At 42.1% G+C, this 23,139-nt stretch overlaps 1 protein-coding gene across 4 annotated transcripts in view; it reads right to left on the bottom strand.

Annotated features, from left to right (window-relative positions):
• Window positions 1-23,139, bottom strand: part of CDKL1 (cyclin dependent kinase like 1) — a 412,368-nt gene that overhangs the window by 45,693 nt on the left and 343,536 nt on the right. For all 4 annotated transcript variants that reach the window (XM_085626994.1, XM_085626995.1, XM_085626996.1 and 1 more), the window contains 4 exons: window positions 17,535-17,607; window positions 11,077-11,167; window positions 7,557-7,757; window positions 396-478 (listed from right to left, as the gene is read on the bottom strand). In XM_085626994.1, the coding sequence (XP_085483120.1) occupies window positions 396-478; window positions 7,557-7,757; window positions 11,077-11,167; window positions 17,535-17,607 (448 nt within the window). The remainder of the gene's footprint in view (window positions 1-395; window positions 479-7,556; window positions 7,758-11,076; window positions 11,168-17,534; window positions 17,608-23,139) is intronic.

Raw genomic sequence — 23,139 nt, 5'->3', positions numbered from 1 at the left:
CAATAATTTATGTAGAGCTATTCAGCCCAAAAGTCAAGAGATAGCCTGCTTTTCCATCTGCCATTTGTTGAAAGAATGGCGTGCAACAGAGTAGACTTTGATTATAATCCTGGTGACACATAGCTTAAAACATGTATCTGAAATCATCCCAAATGAGTTATGAAAGAAGAGTTTTGATTGTAATTTACAGCCTTCAACTGAACCGTGCCATTTCGTGAAGCCTGTATAAAGGTGGAGTCCGGCAGTGTGTCTCACTTACTGTCAACCAATAGTATACCTTTACCTTGTCTCCGCTTAAGAGTGCCAGCTAAGCAGAAAATTAGGGACTCAAGTTCATTACTGGATTCAAACTTCCCAATGGGAACAAGAATTGGGTTTCCAGCAGCCTTACTTACCATATTTTCTGGATCTGGAATGGACACTCCATTAAAGAATTGATTGGTGCTGAAGGCCTGCTGATGCCTCGGAATTAGATCTCCTTGAAATGACAGAAATGAGTGTTAGCATAATAAATACTACTCTTTTTTTTATTAACAACACTTTTTATTGTTCTTTTTTGGTTTTTGCAACAGGCGATACCAGAAACAATTCTACACTGTAGACGCTGGTTGAGTATACAACGCTCCACCATTACAAAGCCCCTTTGGAAGGCCCCCTCATTAGACAGTCCAGCAATAATCACCAATCCTCCTCTAAACGACCAAAGTCCCAATTGCATGTATTTCATTGTCCAAAAACCACTCCCGAGTTGGGAGTGGCTCAAGGTGTATAACCTTGTGACGGGCTCAGTCTCACCATATCCTACAGTGTTTATGTGGACAACCCTGTGCCATGTATATGGGATTCTTGAACCATGGGCAGTGGTCAAATCCCTTCCTCCAACACTCCAGTGACATCTCCTCAGCCCCCTTTCATGATTTCACGATGTGCCGTTTGGCTAGTACTAATCCGAGCCTCAGCAGGGTCCTTCTATATCTTTCACTATCTATATCATCAATAAATACCATTCCTTGTTCAAAATAGTAGGATTATGTGCATAAACCTGGTATTGAACAGCAACCAAGATTTCTGCATTTCGGGAGCTAATCACCAAGTCATTTTGTAGTATGTAAAGTACACCTACAGTATTCTTTTAAGAACTCTTAGATGTCTTTGTCGATTCACCCCAAAACATCTAAAATGGAAGTAAAATGAGAATATGCAGCGAATATTCAAATACCATTACTACAGATAGAAGGCACTGTGCCCTCTTTGAACTTTTACTAATAGGTAGTTGGAGATTTTGGAGTGATTCACAAAGGCTTGTACATAAAAAGTACTTGTTAAGGTTTTCTTCCCACACACAAATGCTTCTGTGAATTGCCCCCCTAGAAAGGATATTACTGAAATCAGTTTTTACTGCACAAACCTGCAGTAGCATGTTCCAATTTAGACATTGATGGCATGGATTTGAGGCTATTTTGAAATGTAATATTATAGAGTTAACGAATAAAAAAGAGGGCAATATCATGAGATCACTGCTCACTACCCAAGGCGTGCATCACTGGGTAGGAAAGTGAGAGTGCAGAATGGAAACCCAAGTTATTTGACTAAAACATGCCCACCAAGAACAATAGGGGTTTAGGAAATATCTTCTGAATCTACATTAAACAAGCACCATGAGCTGTGTGCCTAATTTCTGTGCAAAGCAATGCCAGTCAATACGCATCTGCTTGTGATGCCATAAAGAGGACCTTTGTATGAGTTAAGCAGCAGAGCCAGTCATGAGAGTCGCATTATGATCCATTGAATATTACATTTCAAACTTCAGAGCTGTGAATAGCACCTTTCATAGTAAGTTAGCGCCCTCTTTCTTAAGCAAGGTGATCGGCTGGCACAGCCTGATTAATCTGTTACATGTTCCAATTCTAGCATAAGGCTGTTCATGTTGTTTTATCTTAACTGATGGAAAATGTGATCATTTCAGGAGAATTTAGTGGTCTTAAAAATATGAATCTTCTAATCCTGAGTACACTAGGGACTGTTTCAGTGAAAGCACTTTTTTTTTTCAAGGACTTGCAACTTGCACGACTTTTGCATGACCCAAAAAGGGAAAACTGTGTGTAGTGTTTGTAGAATTTGTCAAACACGTGCAGCTTTGTGGTGTTTGTGAGTTTCCTATGTTAACTGTAAGTAGCTGTAAGAAGGCAAGTGGACGGGAAAAAAAATTCAATAAAATCATCTCGTATGCGTATGAAATCTCAGTGGAGGGGTCATGTACAAGCAATTCAAGAGACTGAATGCAACATAAATGTTTGCTGCTTCAGAAAGGTTGAAGTATGTGCACAGATTACTCTTTGCTTATGATGGGCCCCCATCCAGACCATAGACAAAAAGATATGTGCCCACATGGCTCCAGTATGCCCCTCCGGCATATAGCAAATATCATTTAGTTTCAGATAAATATTCCTTTTACGAGGCAAAATCCTTCAAACTTCCGTAAATCCTTTTTATTGCTTAACCTTATGCCACACACTAGTTATACTTTTGTAAGTGTTACCTGCATGTCCATGCACATCTTGAAGTATGCCTAACCTAGACATTTACACAAACTCAACTTAAACCTTGTAGAAGTACCAAACATATGTTAGACAGTTCTGGATGTATTTACTAATTTACATCATTAACCAAGGACAGTTCAGTACCCTTAATCAAAATAAGTGATATAGTCAAGTGCAGCCAAGCAACCATAACAAACGAGCACTGGCAAAGCCAAAAGATCTTGCTCACTGTGCCAACACATATAAACCCAGGCATTCACAAATTCTGTTTACATGTGTAGCACACACAAACGTTTATCATATTGAAGCCCTACTGGGTTTTCCAAAGTGTGTGAACAATATAGCAAACAAGGACTGCTTTGTGTAAAGAATGCATGCTGGATGCAAAGATTATGAATAGATCAATGGATAATTGAGTGTACTTTTCAGATGTGAAATAGTCCCTAATGATATCCAATGGAAGCACCCCCTGGAAGACAGAATAAAACTCCAGTCAACAGCATGAATAAGAGAAAGTAATACTCCTGCGAGTGGAGCCAAAGCCCACTTTACAGTACTTGCAACAATATGTCTTGCAGACAGCTGCACTGTCAAGAAGGACCTGAAAATGATAGCCAAGATTTAGGGCCTGATTTAGATTTATGGATGGGTTACTCTGTTTCAACAGTGACAGATATCCCGTCCACCGAATTATACATTTTATAGGATAATATGGGGTTTATATTTCGGCTGACCAGATATCCGTCACCTTTGTGATGGAGTAACCTGTTGCGTGAAATCTAAATCAGGCCCTTACACAAAAGTGATGCAGAATGGTGTAACGTATTGAATTGGGATTTACTGCCCTGTTGCTAATAAACAATAGTTGTAGTCAAGCACTGTTTAGCACCTATTACAGCAATATTATAATGTGGAAAATTAAAGAATGTATACCCTTTTACAAAATAATCCTAAAAATATATAGGCATGGTCTGGTGTCCGTAACAAAAAATGGTTTAAATAGGCAAGCATGGTCATATATACTCTATTTTAAAAAGTGGCAAAAGAGTCAAGGAAGGTCTTGTGCCAGCAAGAAAACAGAATAGTAAGGTACAGTGTAGAGCTTACATGGTGAACACAAAAGTCCAGCACAGCATTGCACCAGTAGGGAATATATGATATAATAGGCTCCCGGTTTTATGGTATTTATTTTTTTGACATTTCCATCTGTATTTATCCATATTTATTTTTTGTCAACTTTATCTGTATTTATCCATATTTATTATGGGTTTTGTGGAAAAAATCAAGCTGAAACTGGTATATTTCCACATTTATCAAGCCAATAAAGATGCTTGAATGCCTGCCAGGTTTCAGTAATATGAACACCTGCAGAAGATAAATCAATGCACTTATATGAAAATATGCACACTTCTGTTTCAGCCTTGTGCATATGTACTGCTGTTTAAGCCTATTTACTAAAATTCCTTTCTTTTATAACCCTCTTACCTATCAATGCACACAATTTGGGGTCTGGTAGTGATGGCAAAGTGTATTTAGAATAACTGAAAAAGCACCGAATTTCCTTTTTTATCCACATTTAAAAATAAATACAGACAAGAAAATAAATGGTTTTTGGTCTGTATTTATCTGTAAAAATCAGTAAAAACGGGAAAACAGCGAGCCTTAGATATAAATAGCCAAAGATTGTTAGCAATCATAAATAAAAATTATATACGTAGTCAAGCACATTCTCCCAGACGCAATAATAAATAATACAGCCCACCATGGTCTATTGTAGATAATTAAATTATATAAATATTCGAGATATTGTCTGGACAACAAAAGAAAAGTATACACATTTTCAAGCACATTCAAAAATATTAGAAATGCCTTAGGACAATTTATGGCACCATGTTTTAAAAGTCACACATAATTATGGCATACCACCTATAATTCCAAATTTTAGAACAGCTTACTACGTGTTTACTCAATAACGTGAGCACCAGAGCATAAATAAGTACCCATAATTACACAATAATATACAAGACCAGACTTGTATACCCTCTTACAAATTGATAAAATGCATAAGCTCAGTATAACAACCAAGAGTCTCATTTGATCTCCTTGTCTCTCAGGATCCATTGTCTTCTTCTATCTGAACACCTAAAAACTGGTTCCATATCTCAATCTACTGCAACAACTTCATCTACCTATGACACTGGTATTATCCAGGTTTGGTTATGTCAGTGGCTTCTAGCTAGTTCTGACTGCATTCTTGACAAAGTTTATATTGGTTACAGGCGTAAAAACGTACTATGTTTAAAATCCCATGCACAGTACGCTGTGCCTTTCATGACACTCAACTTTCTCTTCCAAGCAACACAAGTGAGGCATACATACACAGTCCTTGTTCCGCACGGCCATCTCTAGAGTTGAAAAGGAGGTTTGCATCTGTCAGACTTGAATGAAAGTGTGTTCTATTTTGGTCCTTAATCTTCTTCAGCTCTTGGCCAGCATTTCACCTGATCTCAGACCTTTAACTATTATTCATTATGTTTATTCATTTATTTTCAGTTTTCTATAGCGCTTTCATACCTAAAATGTATTAGTGCTCTTTACAAGCAACAGTTGAAGCATAAAAGACTAATACATTAGGGCTTCTCATATTGAGAGACTCGTAATAATACATTCAACAGTTTTCTGAAGGTGAGAAGGTCTGGTTGTGTTCTGAGCAGCAGGGCGTTCAGGAAAAGAGCTGCAGTGCCAGTTTAGGATTTGTTCAATGCCAGAGTTGGTTTCAGATTTGGGGTTTCCAGTTGAAGAGTATGTTTGCCCCAAAATCTCCTATGTCCTTAAAAAATAGTGCAAAAAGAACTATTGATGGACAGAATGCAGAACAATGTCATACATTCACCCCAGTACAGAGATCTGGGCCTAAATCCATCGTTTTTTTGCTCACCATGCCATTCCAGTTTGGACCCAGCCATATACAAATCAGTCTTGACCCTGTGCCCAATGGGAACAGTCCAGCCCGAACTGCCAGGCCAGGTCCTCCCTGGACTGGAAACAAGCATTCTAGGACCGGTTTCGGGGATTCACTCCTCTTCAGCCAGGATAGCTTGATTCCAGTGGCATGGAGAGCACGGGACTCACGTCTGAGCATACCCGCCCCACTTGGGGTGACAAATGCAAAAAGAACTATTGATGGACCGAATGCAGAACAATGTCATACATTCACCCCAGTACAGAGATCTGGGCCTAAATCCATCGTTTTTTTGCTCACCATGCCATTCCAGTTTGGACCCAGCCATATGCAAATCAGTCTTGACCCTGTGCCCAATGGGAACAGTCCAGCCAAAACTTAAAAAATAGTGAGCAGCAGTGTCAGATAAGCAGGGGTGACTGGGTGCAGAGCCTTCTAGCTCAGACAGCAGATTAATTTTTTTTATCCTGGCCTGGATTGGGAGTCAATCTGCCCCATTCTTGTAAATCACTGGAAACATGGCTGAGCGTTCCCTGTTGAGGCACCAAGACACCTGCAGAGACTGCGGTACACGATGCAAGAATATCTTGGAACAGGTTATTTGTAACAGGAACTTCCACCAGGTTAGGTAGTTCTGATCGATATTGGTTCTGGTCCTACATTTCAGCTGGTTGAAATTAGCAATGTCACCTCAAATCGCACCTCCTAACCTTTGGTGTACTAGAAGCCCCTGTCTTGTTTAACCTCTGTACTGAAACTATAGGCGAACTCCTGCAAAAACATAGAATTTATTTTTTCCAATGTTTGGACAATATCCAGATTTACTTGAAAATAGATTGTCCAAACGGCGTCACAGGCCTACCCTAAATGCAGACTGGGATGGAAAATATGAAAGTCAAACTTAAGTCACAGAAAAGAGAGTTCTTTGGTCTTTTATCCAAGCAAAATTACATTTCCAACAAGTTAGACTGAACACCTGAACAAGATGGGTATCATCCCACCATTAATCTAGACAACATTTTTGTGTGCAACTCTGCCTAACCTTGACACCCACATAAAATGAATCACAAAGAGCAACAACTAACATTTCAGAACCAATAAAATCTTCTGACACTTTTTGCCAAAATGAAACATGAAGGAAATGACTTAAGCTATGGATAGTAATATCCAAAATTGAATACTGTAACGCTCTTTGCACAGGCTTCGCTAAGATTTGGCTTGCCCCTCTGAAAGCAGTCCTCTACTCTGCAGCTCCCCTGGTCTAAAAAACTACACAATTTGATCACATTACTGGAATTAATGAAATGGCTGTTTTTAGAGGCTCTTTCAAATAAAAAGCACAACATATGGGTACTCTAAACTACCTGATTAACTAACCGAACTTAGTTGGAGAAAGTAAAACATTAAGAGGGAAAATCTCACTAGATCTCAACCTACCCAGTTCAAGAGAAGAACCACCATAATACTGGCATTATCGGGCAATGGTTCCAAAATCGATAATTCACTTCCAATTATGATCTGTTACACCCCGGTTCAGGAAAGCCCGGAGAGGTGGTAAAGCCTTCTCCTATTTGGCCCCCCATTACTGGAATCAACAACTGATACATCTTCTAAAATTTTCAGAATATTTTTCTTTTAGAAGACTTCTTAAAATGGAACTCTTCTGAGTCGTGGTTTTCTTGTCTGTTCTGTCTGCTTTGCTTCCTATAGCGCAGAGATATTCCATCGGGGGTGATTCATGCACTTTATAAATAAAAATAAAAAATAAAAAAAATAAAATCTGCACGGCTTAAGACCAACCTGAAAATGTATCTACTGTCTAAATGTTGCTGCTATACCCCAAGCTATGTGTACTGCATTTACAATTGTTACCAAAGGACAGTCTGTAAAATACCCTGCAGTGCACAATGTGTTCTTCAAAAGTAGCCTTGACTAGGGTGAGCAGAGTTCTATATATTAATAACAATATAAATAAAAGAACAGGTCCAGATTTGTTTAAGTTTTTATACTTATTTGAATGAACACTAGATAGCACCTTTTAATGTCAGACTTACCCAAAGTTTTTCTGATGAGGTACAACTGATCCACATCTGATTTCCCTGGCCACAAGGGAACACCTGACAACAGCTCTGCAAAGACGCAGCCCACCGCCCAGACATCCACAGGTGGCCCATACTGAGTGTCTCCTACCAATAGCTCAGGAGCACGGTACCATCTTGTTGCCACATAGTCTGTGTAGTAGTCGCTAGGACCAGCTGTGGAAAAATGATGGAAGAGGAAGAAAAACACATTATTAAAAGGCAGGATAATATGATCTTAACCACATTTGCGGGGTCCTGATGGGGTTTCAAAACACATCAATCTGTAGCATATTTGATGCCATTTTGTCATCTGTGAAGATTTCCAACACTGGGGTGCTTTGTCACTGACACAGGTCACATCAATACTCTGAAGATGAACCCAATGCCTTAATTACTACATCTGTTCCAAATTATTTCAGATCTATATGATGGTATATGCTAAATACTTATTTAGTGACACAATGTGTCAAGTATAAACTAATTTTATCTCCTGTAGAGAATACATAGTCAAGAAGCTCGAGTTAGTTACCTTACTAATAGAGAGGAATGTTGATGAACACATATAAAGATACTCAAGTTTTGTTATGCTTTAGTATTGAGAATAGCAAGTTTTGTATCAGAGCCACAGAGAGCTGGTTAGACAGAGATGTGGCTAAGGTTTATCCTTTCACTGTTGCCGTTAGATGCAGGACTTTATGAAGGTTACTAAGATATCTCCTATTACCTTTAGATCGCCACTTCGACCTGCAGACTCCGATAGCCAGCAAAACTGATGAGTCCGATTGGTGGTTTCCGGTATCTCTGTTTTCTCTTTGATCTCATTCCTCTTCCCCATGTCTATTACTCACCCGTATGTCATTAGCGAAGTGCTGAGACATGGAAGAGTGCATCACTTCTGTTAGATCCAGAGTACAAGGCTAGTGCTCTCTGACAGTTAATCACCAAGAGCTCAACGAACTAAGATCTTAATCAACAGGGGTCACCCATTTCTGGAAATTCAGCAGTGAGTAGTAAAGAGCGAGTAGGTCATACCTACAGGCCCATCTCTGTAAATTGGGATGTAAGATGTCTGCATTAGAGCTTGATAAGTAATTAGAACCTACTGAGAATTCCTTGAAGTACTGCTTCTTCCGTTGCCCCCGCCTTCTTTGTTCCCTATTCCTGGTTCATAAAAAAAGATTGTCTAAATGAATGTGTCCTCATGTTACGCAACTGGTGCTGGTGTAATGCGCTCTGATACCCGATACCTTCGGGTCAAGTTCACGCTATATAAAACTCAGTAAAAAAAAAACAAAAAAACTAATTCTTGAGAACTGATTTCTATGCATACTACATATTGACACTCTGTTTCTGCATCCAAGCTAAATAGTTTACATGAACATAATTTCCTTCAGGAAGATTTCTATGTGGATACTTTGGCCCACTTATATACTATGTCATTCAGATAATCGTATCGATTGCTCTTACTTTTCATACTTCCCATTGTTCAATTTCTTTTGTTAACTTAGAAATCATAGTACTGAAATAATCTGTCCAAAATAAGCTCACTTGTATGACCGAGTCTCATCTTTTACGATTTTTCCAAGTTTGTAGTAAATATTCATGGCGTTTCAAATTACATTCTTGTTAAGTTCGTAGTGGATGGCTCTGTTTTGTACCTTTAAACAGATCCATAATATATTTATCATTCTCATTTTAGGAGCCCAATGTATTGTCATGGTTGCTTAGGACGGCTTCCATTTTGCCAAACAACAATTTATACAGATTATCAAATTAAAATGTAAATATTTATAACAGTTTGGTTTATGCATCTTCAAAAATTCTATGGCCATGCAAACAAGTAAAATGACATTTTCATGTTCATAGCCAGTCATGAAAAGTCATATTTGCTAGCTTGTGCTCAGATTATCATAAATCACTCAACACAAGGGCCTGATTAGTGGCAATAGAGAAACGTTGCCCATTGTTTCCAAGACTGCAATGAACGTTTTTGCAGAAGCATCATTGTATCAGCAATTGAGACTTTTTGGGCCTCACTCGCGTTGAAATGCAACCTAGTGCTCTGGCCTGACACACAAATGTCAGCCAGATCATTAAATGAAAAGAAGATATACTTTTGTTGTGGTTCTTGGTGTTACTTGGAGCTGTGTAAATACCTTCTTGGTTGTCAATTTCAGCAAAACTGATAAACCATTTTCTACTAAAGTTTTCATTGAGGAAACATTTTCCTGTTTCCTGACTGTCGGTCAGGTAGAGTCTCTTTACATTCTCTACTCTCTTGACTCAATGGTGATCATGCTGTTGTGCACAAGGGTCTGCACCTAATTACGAAGGGTGGCATTTCACTTGGAGCTATAACTTTAAGTGGAATTCCACCATTCGCACTTCTGAGTGACCCCAGGCTAGGAGCTATCAGGTGAGCAAGTTCTGGAGCCGATAATTCTAGGATTGAGATACCGGACACTGATACAAGCTGCAGTAGCAGAGACTGTGGGGAGAAGCACAGCCTGGCGCCTACCTGGTGCCTGCAGCAGCTTGGGGGTACAGTCGATGCTCCCCACGGACAGGCTCATGCTGCCATAACCACACCCTCCCCACCGTCACCAGCCCTTTGGGTGACACTTTCTGGCTGCTCAGAGCAGGAGGAAAACGCCATCGGTCTTCTGCCCAGAATCAGGAAAACTGCACAGAAAAGGACCTGGTATCTCAGGGTCCTTGTTGTTACTTCTCCTTTTTAAGAAGAGAAATCATAGTTGCCATGGGGAATACGGCCCTGCAGTATACCTTCACCAAAAACTGACATAATCAGGACCTCTGTGCATTAGTGTCTCAAACAGTTCTGGCTTCAGATTCAGCAGTCGCAGACTACTGATGATCACGATCTGCCTAACTTCTCACGGTGACATATTCCTCAGGTAATACTTCTTCCTACCACAGGGCTTAGCAAAGGGGCATAACCAAAGAAAAGGTTGGCTAATGGCGAGATGGTGTATCCTACTCACACTTTCTCTCTTGCAGGCAGACACAGTAAGAAAGTCTGTCCTATCCTGCACTGTGCAGAACAGTCTGATCTCCCCATTTTTAGTTCTATTTCTCCCCCGCACAAAACACAGAGTGAGATAAGAATGCATACTATATCTCACTGCCCACGTCAACATGTTTATTTCTACTGACCTAATTGATGTTTTGTGGGTAGGTGTGTTACAGCTCACACAAATATACATTATCAAAACAGTAAATGTTTCTTTATTCCTCAACTAAATTACTAGGCAGTCAATGAATACACCAAGTGGAGTTCATTGGATGTTCTGGCTGCCATTTAAAGTTTCCACAAGCACTAGTATTGCTAACCAGATGTGTAATAGATGGGTCTGAAATATAGACAACATTATGAAGACGAGGGACACATCACACACATACATAAATGAGTAGGACTGCGACTAAAATCATCATTATTTATTTAGTTTTTATAGATCAAAGAAATGTAACTTACTGAGTATTCTGGCAAAGCCGAAGTCACACAACTTAATAACAGAGTGCTTTGTGATCAAGATGTTTTCTGGTTTAACATCACGATGTATGCACTGCAGAAAAAACACATCATCGACAGATAAGGACCCAGCAAAAGGGTGCATGCATATCATGAGTCATATTATTGAATAATGTTAAGTACATTACCCTTTAGTTCTACTGGGTTGTTGTTCACCCTTGAAAATTAACTAGGCGATGTAGAAAGCTGGCTCTGTATATACTATACCAAAGTGAGGTATAGTGTGCACAGAGTCCAGTGGAACCCCAAAGGTAGGCAGAGGCAATGTTAGATAGAACCTTACTCTCTCTTTGTGGTAGTGTAGTCGAGCAGTAGGGCAATATCAGAGGACAGTGTTAAGCATTTGTTGTACCCACCCAATCAGCAAATGATTTGACACACTCAAAGACTGAACTTCAGACCAATTGGTTTTGTATAAAGATTTTCTTTTAGTTATTTTATTTTCTAGAACCAAGCAAGCCTGGCACAGGTAAGTGATAAATACTCTGCAGTAAAAATACAGTTTGAAATGCAATTGTAAATGTGCTTCGCTGGAGAAGTGAACGGGAGCAGAGGTGCTGTTTTCCACTGCGGGGTGAAACGCTGAAGGCTACAATTGACCGCAAACATCTTTGGGGACATTCAGGCTCAGACGCACGGGACTCCCAGGACCAGGAGTCCATGCACCAGCGCACCTGTGCTGAGATCCGCCCCATCTCCACCGGCCTGTAAAACTCCTCGCCGGACCCGCTGGGATCATGTGCCAAACCTAAGCCCCACTCTAAACAGAAGCAGGTAATGGAACAATTCCTTTTTTTATATAACCCTCACCAACTCTAGTAGTGGCATCAGGTTCACCCTGGCTCTTAAAGGCCAGGGTGGGCTCGACCTTATTCCAGGGAGCTCTTATCAAGGGAGTTGTGTAGCTCACTGCTGTCTTGGAGCGGGAAAAGCGGGGAATCGCATCAGCAAATCTCGCAGGAGTGGCTACAGACCTCTATCTGAATGATGCCGAGCAAGAACAGACCAACTACTGGAGCTCACTGCCAGAGAAGACCCCCATGCGCACACACACACACACACATCAAATCCTCACTAAACGAGAAGCATCTGTCTGTACACAGAGCCCCACTGATAAGGCTACTCGACATCCATCAGTCTCAATACCACAAGAAACTGCACACCACAAACCCTCACAGAAAGAGAACTCTGTGCGGGGGTATAAAAGAACCTCACTACAAGAACAACCCTGCAGCCTCACTGAGAACAGCCACATAGATCAACGAACTGTATGAAAATTGGTGCGTACAAAAGAGGGACACTGACATAAAGCACTGAAAGCAGAAAACGGGCACTGAGAAAAGGCGCGTCCGCCAGCAGGGCCTGCTTGGACCACTGTGCATAGAGCAGAGCATCACTGTTACAAAACACTGTTCACAAAGCAGAGCCTCACTGTCAGAAGACACTACAGAGCAGACAGTGCATCACTGGCAGGAAGAACACGCATCAGAGTCTCACTGACATAACAGCATACATGGGCCCCAGCTGCAGAGAAAACACCGAAGTACAGCAGAGCCTCACTGTTGTAAAACACTACACAGAGCAGAGCGTCGATTATAGGAACGCCCTTACACGCACCAGTCTCACTGACTGAACAATAATAATAATAATTGTCAAGACCACACTTAGGGCAGTCTGCCACAAGGTGGCGCTGCTCATGTAATTTAGAGATTAGCAGTATAACAGTGTTTAGGAAAACAATATACATTAAAACATTACTAATACCTGCCTCCCCCAGCCATTCCTTTAGCTTTGGGGACCTGGAATAATCTGAACTGTCGCATTCTGATGCGAGAGAGATGGTCAGTTGTTTTGGCAGCGGTGACAGGGCGACGGGTGGTGAAAGCTGTAGTGGCCTCCTGGCCAGAGCCCTAGCACTTCATATTTTACAAATTAAGCACTGCTCCATCTTGTACGGTGTTATAACGTTAAATCTGGCAAGGGGACACTTAACGAAAACACGAAAATAGGATGTGAAAATGGTTTCAATGCTTATAAATTAGACATGGATTTGTGTGGGCTCGCATAAGAAAAAGGGCAGGAGTTTAGAAAAGGGCCACGCCTAGGCCAGGGGATTATTGCTCGGAAAGCATAACTCATTAGGAGACAGTATGGACAGCCGCCAGGCAAAGAAGCAACAGACGCAGCCCTTGCTCAGAGGGCATGAACATGCCTGTGGTCTGACAGACATGCAACAGTACAGATGGCAAGAATGGCAGCACAGAGAGGCGGCCGCAAGCTGACGACCTTGGAACTGGGAAGCACGCGATATTGTGCGGCCTCCGTGCGTGTTGCTGCTTGCACTTAACGTATGTGCCGCAAACTGAATAACTCCAGGCGCGGCCTTTTTCCACCTTGCGAACAGAGAACAAGAAGCCACGGCATATTGGAGAGTGAGCAAGGGGGAGGGAGTGAAAAAGTGTCGCGCTCGTGAGGGAAAGAGGAATCAGTGACAAAAAAGGCGGGGCATGTTCTGTCAGGACAGGAACCGGTGCTGGTCTGAGAGGGACAGAGATAAAGGCCCGAGAGGGATAAAGAGAGAGAGATGATTCACAGGCAGTGCATAAGAAAGAAGGTGTGGGTGCACCAGGATAGAGGGGAAGGCAGGGACTAGGGGAGAAACAGCAAGTGACAAATATAAGGGAAGCAAGGCGAGAATCAGAGAGAAGGGGCGGTGAGCAGTGCATGTGAGGGGTAGCAGGGCTAGAAAGAGGGGAAGAAGAGAAAGGAGACAACCACCATGGGTTGGCAGTAACATAGGAACCATGGTAACGATATCAAGAGTGGACAGGATCTCACCGAAAGCTGCATTAAAGTCAAAGGAATAAATATTGAGCATAAAGGGAAACTGAGCGCAAAAGAAAAACCACGATGGAAGAATCGAGAAAAGATTTGGGGCAACAAAAGAACCTGGAAAATTAAGAAACAAGCGGCCGTGCGGCCGCGAAAGTGAAAGTAATCACGGTAAAGCGCGGCGCGTGTGCCCGCGCACATGCATCGTACCTCTAGGCTGGCCTGGTAGCACTTTTTGGAGCCCTCACAAAATGTCTTGCCAGACCAGCGCATGCGCTGGGTCAGGCGAGACCTAAAAACTAAATTAGGGATTGGAAGGATATAATGGTCCTATGACCCTAAAACACCAACATGTTTCAGCCCTATACTATTGGCCTGAACGGTCCTGGCTTTTGTCAGGGTGGAATCATATGTATGTCACCCCCATAAATGTTGATGTGCATGAGTAGGTATATGATGCAGACACCCACTTACATTTTAACAGTATGAAAAAAGCACGGAAGGAGAGGTGATTGGTGTGTTGAATTTGAGCAATCAAATATTGGGATTTATCCTTATGCCATATATACTTTCACTTTCAGGAACTACCCAGAATGGTTAGTAGTAGCACTGCCTGTGCATGCTTTGAATAAAATTGCATGCCCACAAAAAAAAAACCACATTGAATATGGTAAGGTCGAGCCCACCCTGGCCCTTAGACGCCAGGGAGAACTAGACGATGAAGCATGGCATTACTAGAGTGGGTGAGGGTTATATTAAAAAAAATATTTTTCTTTTCCTTGCCTCACTCCTATTAAAGTGGTGCTTATGTTTGGTACGTGATCCCATTGTTTCCTTGCACATATGATGATACTGCAGAGGGGATACTTTTAGGTCAGAAGGAGTCACGTAGGGAGGATGTATCCCTCTTTCCATGGTTCAAAGGACCTCTTTAACCTTTTGGTACCGTGGGATTCCCCTAGCTCTCTGGACCTCTATGTTTTGAGTACACTGCTCCTCCACCACATTCTCACAAACTGAGACAATTAGAGGACGCACAATCCTCGGAGAAACAGTGGCATTCATTGTTGCCTGTCCCTATTCCAGCCCTCGGCATTGCTTCCTCTCCAGGCAGCTCCCAGAAGACCCCTTACTCAGCCTGCTTGTCTAGCAAGATGCTAGTGCTCAGGCCTCACCTGGGTTCAGCAGCAGAGCACTGACCAAGCACCTCTAAGTCTCCTAAGCTCTTAGGAAACCTCCTGCTGTGCTTTGCGGCATGGCAGTCCCCAACAAGCTCTGCCAGATGACATGTAGCAGTGATTAAGTGGGTCAGAAGAATCCCTGCTAAGCCATCAGCAGTACCTGCATTTTTGGAGGTAAATAAATGGGCGTAGGAGACTGGAGGTACTTTGTGCGTTTATGAATGTGTGGTTGTACAAGTGTAAGATTCAGGGCCAGATTAATCATAGTATTGCGTTGCACTTGAGTCACGCAGGCTAACGCAAGAGCAATGCAAACTAAACTCAGATATACCAAGCAACACAAGGCCATCTGTGTTCTTGGTAAATCTGGAGTAACGCAAGGAAGCGCAAGTCGTTGCCTTGCATTATTCCGCACCAGGGAGGTGTTACATGGGTGGAGATTCGGTGTTCACACACATCCACCTATGGATTTTGATGCATTCCCAGATTTACCATGAGTTGTAGACCTGGGAATGTGTCACAATGATAAGCCTTCCCAGGGGAGGCGTAACATGGAAAAATATAATTATTTCTCCTCATTTGTAACTCTATCTACATATACTGCATTCTGCAGCACACATAGAAAGAGGAAACAGCCTTAGAGTTTTATTTTGATCAGGCAAGTGTCTTCCTGCATATAAACAACCTTGCCTACAATGCATACACCTTGCACCACAGAGCAAGGGTGTCGTGCGCCATAGCAAAGAGAGGACAGGAATGCACCATAGAATGGTAAATGTGGCACATTCCTGTCGTCTCTCTTTCACGCAGCACAGCATAGAAAGGTTTCTTGCTGCGTTGCGTTGTATGAAAGTTTGATATATCTGGGCCTAAGTGTATATGTTATTTTGCATGTGTACAACAGGGCATATCTGTGCCCCTGTGTCTGGAATTATGTTTGTCCATGGGGGCATCCCTGGCATAATAGCAACTCTGCCATGTTGTGGCTAGCCTAGGCATTATGGTGGCCACCCCTGGTATACTGGTGACCATGTCCTATTATGGACATATTTAGCATATCGTGGCCAACCTTTGCATTATGGTGCTTTATAGCAAATACTGGCACTCTTTGTAGTATCCTCTCATTATTGTTGCCATTTCCGACATAGTGGTGGTTAACTATGTGGTAACAGTGGAGATCCCTGGTAGAATGGCGGCCCTAGAATATGATGGCCATCCTAGGCATATTATGGCCCTGCATTGTCAATATGGTGCCACCGCTGGCATTTTCTGTGTATGCTTGGTATTACAGTGGCCATCCTTTACATAACTATGGTTGTTTTAGGTACAAGGGTGCTTATCCCTGGCATAGTTGTAGGCCTAGCATACCTTGGCAAACCTTGGCCATGCTTTGCATTAGTTTCACTTCTGGCATACTGTGCCCATGCAGGGCATTATGAGGGCCTTTCCTAACATATGTATGGCTTTTCAGGCATAGTGGTGTTTATGTCGGGTATAACGGGTACCGTCTTCAGAATAAGGGTGACCTGGCACATTGCCGGCATCCTTGGCACAGTGGTGGCCAGCCCAGGCAGAGTGGTGGTTATCCCCAACACTTGGCCAATACAGGTTTATAGAATAGGTTTCCAAAATAGTATGAATAGTTATCATCTAGTTGGAAATGTATCTAGCCACCAAGAGAGGATGTGGCCTTACGCTAGAGTGGTCGACCTCAAAGCTGGGGAACCGGGTCCAAGTCTCGGCAGGGACACTCAACATCCTGTGATTCTGGGCAAATCACTTAATCTCACCGTGCCTAACAAAAAATGAATGTGTCCTTCTGTAACACAACTGGTGCTCGTGTAAAGTGCTCTAATACCTTCGGGTCAAGTGTGCGCTATATAAATCCCCCCTCCCCCTCAAAAAAACTGGAGTATCCCACATATCATACTGTAGGATACGCACATTTCTGTTGCATCCCCTCCACAATGCCATTGTAATTTTAAAAAAGCTGCCTCTGCTGTCTCATAGTTCAAATAACTGCATGTAACAAAACAAAGCTTATCTAATAGGATGGTTCTAAGCCACAGAAAATGCAAAAACAGCATGATGCAATGAAAGGCAATTAATTGAATGTTATTTGTGTATCAAATAGTCTGTCTCAACTACTACATTTTAATGCACAAACGTTGGTTTAGCATTGTGAAACAGAAAATCAGAGTTTACTAATTTATTTATTCTTTTGATAAGAATGCTTTTGTGTTAGCCAAGTACGTTAACCACTCCTTATTGTACATCAGTGTGTGCGAGTGTTACCTGAGCATCGTTATCAGCCCATGGTGTGCTGATTAACCCACACTGTGCTTCCAGTGTACCCACCACACACGAGTCATGTGCCACGTGACTTACATTGTGATTATGACAGAAGTTTACTGCTTGCAGCGTCTGCCAGGTTATGCTTTTTACGAGATGCTCTGGTACGCTATAAAAAAGCACAGTTTTTTAATGTGTTAGTAAAATTAAACAAACACAGAGATCAGACGTGAAATAAAGACAGTAGCTTTATGACAATCAAAACAATAGTATGAAGTCGATCACTAGCTGCCAAAACTCAATGGCGCTTGGGTGTGACGTTGCATCACCTTTGAAGTTACAAGGTGAAAATCTGTAGTAATGATTTGGCAGAGGAGAATACTGTGCCCGTCTGCAAAGTAAGCACAACACACTCCCTAAAGTAGTGATAATGTCATTTGCTTGGCTTTAGTACAGTAAAGGCCTCTTACAGGCGCGAGTAAGACAAAACAAGGGTACATCATGGGCCAGCATCAGTCCAGGCGGCACTAACACAAGAAAAGGTAAAAGACAGCATAGCTGCCATGTTTTTAGATTCCTTATGTGTGACATTTACATGGCTTCAGTGTACATATGAGTGCCATTAAACAACCAAATGTGTGACACCTGGAGTGACACTTTTTGTGAGTAAAACCAAGCAGTGAACTACCCGCCATCCACACACACAACACACATGGCAGGAAGGCAGGTGAAAGTTGTTTACATCCCTGGTTCCGTGGTGCCTAGACAGCAGCAATGTCTGCCTGGGGCCGGGGCTGCTGAGGTTGGGTGAGGATGGCTGTGAGGACTTGGAAAGCATCCTCCCTGTGCCAGTAAGCCCAACCTCCTCCACAGCAGAGCAGCATTGTAGGATCCCATGTAAACCAGGCGAGGCAACACTCTTGTGGCGGCTGGCCTTTCAAGGAAAACCAAATCTGCCGACCACCACCGAAGGGCCAATCATACACATTGTGATGTCACGGTGGGGTGGCGCCATGGCAGAAAAAAACAACAGGCAAGGCGCTACCCCAACGCCCCACCTCGATCCACATAAATGCACCGTTGGGTCCTCCAAATTGTATTGGTTTATGCCACTCTCTGACGTGTTACTCTGGAGAAAGAGAGGCCAGGATGGGCTTGATTGAAGTCCCAGCCCATGGTGCCTAAACAAGATTAAAGAGCTGTCGATCAGATAAACAAGAGGGCCACTGTGTATGTGTGTGACTGCAGGCTGTCAGACAGCACAGCACACTTACTACCAGTGCACTTGTTACTTACATGCGGTTCCGGTTAAGTGCGCCTCGTGGGGTGAACCCGGCGCTCTATAAATATTAACTAATACATTTTAGTGTTAGACGAGGACACTACACTGAAATGCATTACATTAGTCTAAGCCCTGAAGTTGGGAAATGGTGGGATCCTCACATACATCTATCTGACGAAATATTTAAAAGTTAGTTTCGTAGTATAGCAAAGGTTTAGTCCACTCGACGATTATAGTGCTGTCTGTCAAAGCGTCCAAGGGGCTGTATTATGAATGAATGCACAGGGAATAACTGTGCAATGCTTTTATGTGATCCTTTCTTGCGGTCACAGAGTAGAAGGGCTCTTGCACCCATTCGGCCTGTTTTTGTCGCCAGCAATGCTGCTCGCATCAGCGGCTCTTGCTTACTCGGTTTGGGAAACTGAAGATTGGCAGTTTGCAGCCGTCCTTCTGTAATGGGGGCACTATCTTTCGTGAAGATCAGGGCAAGACGGGCACTGCAGACCCTCTCTCCTCAGGAGACAGCAGCTTGCAGAAGGTCGGGTGTGACAGGCGTTCTGAGTGTTGGCTCTATGCAGAGCTGCTCTGAAAGTGGAGGTGCAGCATTCCAGGATGCAAAGTATTAATGCTGGAAAGTCATAGATTCCAGGCCATCACTTTCTTCACATAAAACAGGAACCAATTTAAGATGCTCACCGATAATCTGAGAAAGTGGAACACAGCCAATCAAATATAGCCCCTGTTCTTCTTTCTCTATGTAAGAGAAAACTAGAAAACTCTGTCGCAAAGCAACCAAGGTATTTAGCGATGGGTTCTACATACCTAGGCTTTTATTTTTGTCTCATTTTTATTCCACTTGCACACTAGTCATTGGATACTTTTCCAGCCTTGGTTTTCTTCTAGTGCTGCACTGTGCTCAATCTTGGACTCTGTTTGTTTTGCCCTCAAGCTTTTTCCATCCGCAATGGACCCCTTCTTGCAGGGACCTATCTTTTGCACATTAATTATGATCATGTTGGGACACGTGGCTACCGGAAGGCAGATCCCATGCATTGGAATTGCCAAACCCAAGACAAAGGAAGAGATGCTGCATCCGGCCCTTAACAAGTGTGCTGTCTGCAGCACAGGCATATGTGGTGGGGGAAACTGGACTAAAGAGAGACAAGCCTTCTCTGGCACGGCAAAAGTAGGTTTAATCGCAACGGCTGGGAGACCAGTCACTTCCGTAGAGCTGAAAAGCTGATCTCAAATGACTGCTCGCAGGCAGCTCTTTACATAGTCACAAAAATGCTGATTATCTTAAAAAGCAATAGCAAGGCAGGCAAAATACGCATTAATATTGCACTTTCACATAAACACAACACCTGTGTTCTTAAACTCTTTCCTTTCTCTAAGTTCCCCTTATCAAAATCCTAACAAAACATGGATGAAACATTAACCTTCCCTCCTTGTGTGTGTAAATGTTTATTGCTCTATTCCCAAGACTTCTTATCTGACTCTGTATACTCTTGACTAAAGTTACCTTTGGCCAAGTCCAAGTCATGTTTCTATTGACAATGAGAATGAAATACATGCTTGAGCATTGTGATCATAAACTCTTCAAGGCCTGTCAAACATGTTTTTGCATTTGACTAAAACTTGCTGATCTTGTGTTCTGCTTTCTGGCGAACTCTCACCTACTTTGTTTACTTGTGAAACTTAGGCTTGTACTGCTCTTTAACTATATATAGTTCTGCAACACTCCCTACTGATGTCTGTGGTGGTAAGATTTCCTCCCATTTTATTATTTCCTTGACACAGAGAAATTCCGTAGGCATGTTCATGACAAGGCCCCGAAAAATGCCTTCTCAGAAATGTGTAATTACGGTGCTGAGTTGCAGAATACATGGTCTGTGATTACCACTTTTAGCAGTAGATTAATGTATGCTTTAAACACTTGATAAAAGAGTTCAGTATCACATGTGGTGCTCCCTTTATAGCAGAGCAGGAGGTTTCATGATGAAGATGCAAGACTAGGTGACTTGGAAGAATTGTGGACACTGGTGGCTGGCATCAACAGGAAGGGTGTTGGACGCGCACTCAAATAAAATAAAAAAATTAACGGGCACGTGCAAATATAAACTTAATATATAAGGAAATACTTAACTGACAACAGAACCTCCTGATCCAGACCTCCTCGTTCTGCAGTCTGGCCACCTGGACATTCCCTTGACCAATCAGGACACAGCTCTCACAAGCATGAAAGCAGCGCCCTGACTGGAAGGAGCATCTTCCCTCTGCGCTCCACATCACTCTTGAGGCCTGCACTTACTCTAACCCAGCTGTCTTAAGACAGCTGGGTTAGAGGTTTCAAAGTGCGCATATCTGGCTGGCTGTTGCAAGACGGCCGGTCAAAAAGACATGCAGACTTTGAAAAGTTCACATACAACCCACCCTCATACCAGTCCCTGCTGCTGTCATTCAGAAGTGACCCTGCCCCCCGTCCTGACGCTTGATCGGGATGGGAAGATGAAAAATAAAATGGTAATGATCAATTTCCATTTTATTCTTCATCTTGTGGCTTTGGGGAAATTAATTGGAGCTACGCTCCTCTGCTCCAACAGAGGAGCCTCCCCTAACTGTGGAGGGGTAAAAGGAAATAAGATTAAGATGCAGTTGCAGTACTGTGTGGAGCACTGGAAACAGTGGAGTCTGGAGAACTTTGAAAGTTGTAGGGCTGACACAAAAGATGGAGGGTGTGAAGTACAACTAATTTTAGGGACCATAAGGGTGGAGGGGAGCATCTTGAAAAAGCACAGCCATATGCTGTAATTTGCAGCACAATTTTCAGAGAAACCAGCTGAAAATGTAGAGGTTCTGAATAAACTATTTCACTACCTTTGTCTTGTGACAGGCAAACCTTACGCTCCTGAGTAAACTTGAGGCTCAACTTCCCCTAAACATCATTGAAAACATGGTGGCAAAATTGGGGATGTTTCAGTACAATTTTCCTCAAAGTGCCTTAAAGAGATATATATACAGGCAGCTAAAGAAATCGGGATACACAATTCCATGAGACTTGTTTTTTTCCAAAATGTTTGAAGCGTCTTTATTCACTTCACTTCATTTTTCCTTTTCTATCTTGCTTCTTCAGTGTCATTTGGAGACAGTATTATGACCAAGGCAACTGGAATTATCCAATGTTATTACCACAGTATTTTCCGCATAATTCTGGATTTGCCACATTTACCTCATAATCCATCATCTGATGCGTAATTAGCAGATTTTAACAAAAAAATATTTCTACTTCAAACATTAATAAACATGCAGCAGCATGTGTTGCTGCACAGTGGAACGCCCTTTACAAAGGTCACCTTTCAGTTGCTTATTGGTGTATTTTATTTACACTGGTACTAATGAGGTAAAACTTTTGCCCATTGTATACATGTGTAAAGATTATGAAATAATGAATGAATACGACCATAAAATATGCTGCATTAAGCTGCATACTTTACCTTTTCTTGCTGCATAATTTAGTTATGTCAGAGTTTCTAATTGGAGAGGGCAGATTGGGAAAACAAAAGTAATACAAATCTCACAATCCCAGGCCAAGAACACTAGAGCCAGATAAATTCTACAGACTCATGCTGCAATGTTAATGTTCAATTCAATAGAGACTATAGGACCAGAATTGTTCAACCAACTGTGAATGCTCACCCCTCAGACTGCAGTGGCGATACTATTATATAAAGGTTTATCAATATGGGGGAATTAATGCCTCCACAAAATCAAACCAAGAAATAACATGTATCCTCTGGTTCCAAACAACTATATTAGCAGCAAGCTCACCCTGAACCATTCTTCGAATCCCAGCTTTAAACATTTTGCAAATACAATTATTATGCCAATAACGACACCTTGCCAGTTTTTGAAAATACAGCCATTTCACATGAAAAGGCAGATTATCATTTTGCATAAATAAATGTAATTGTCCAGAACAGAAGCTTGTCATTTTTATGAAAACGAGTATTTTGTCCTCATATATCAGATTTTCATTTTATATTGAATACACGTTTGATCACCAAACAGCTTGTAAGTTGCAAAACACTCACATGTACAGCTATCACATGGACAGATTCCACCTTTTTTGCCCATTTTTCATCATTATGTGCATGGGATACCCACCACATAGAAGGGATTTGGATTTTAACCACCGTTAAGCCAGGGATATCCAGATCAATGTACAAAATGACCACAACAACTCAAGAGCGGGCACCACTGTAGTCGACCACCATTATGCAATGAAGAGCGATAATTACAATTATGTCAAGAACACATACATTAGGTGTAGGATGAGGATTATTGTGCCATTGATAGTTGTCATAAATGGCCATAAAATGTCAAGTATGTGTCATTATTATGCCAGGATACCCAAACTAC

This window comes from Triturus cristatus, chromosome 9, assembly GCF_964204655.1.
Source record: "Triturus cristatus chromosome 9, aTriCri1.1, whole genome shotgun sequence".
Lineage (NCBI taxonomy): Eukaryota > Metazoa > Chordata > Amphibia > Caudata > Salamandridae > Triturus > Triturus cristatus.
This window is presented reverse-complemented; position numbering and strand designations above follow the sequence as displayed.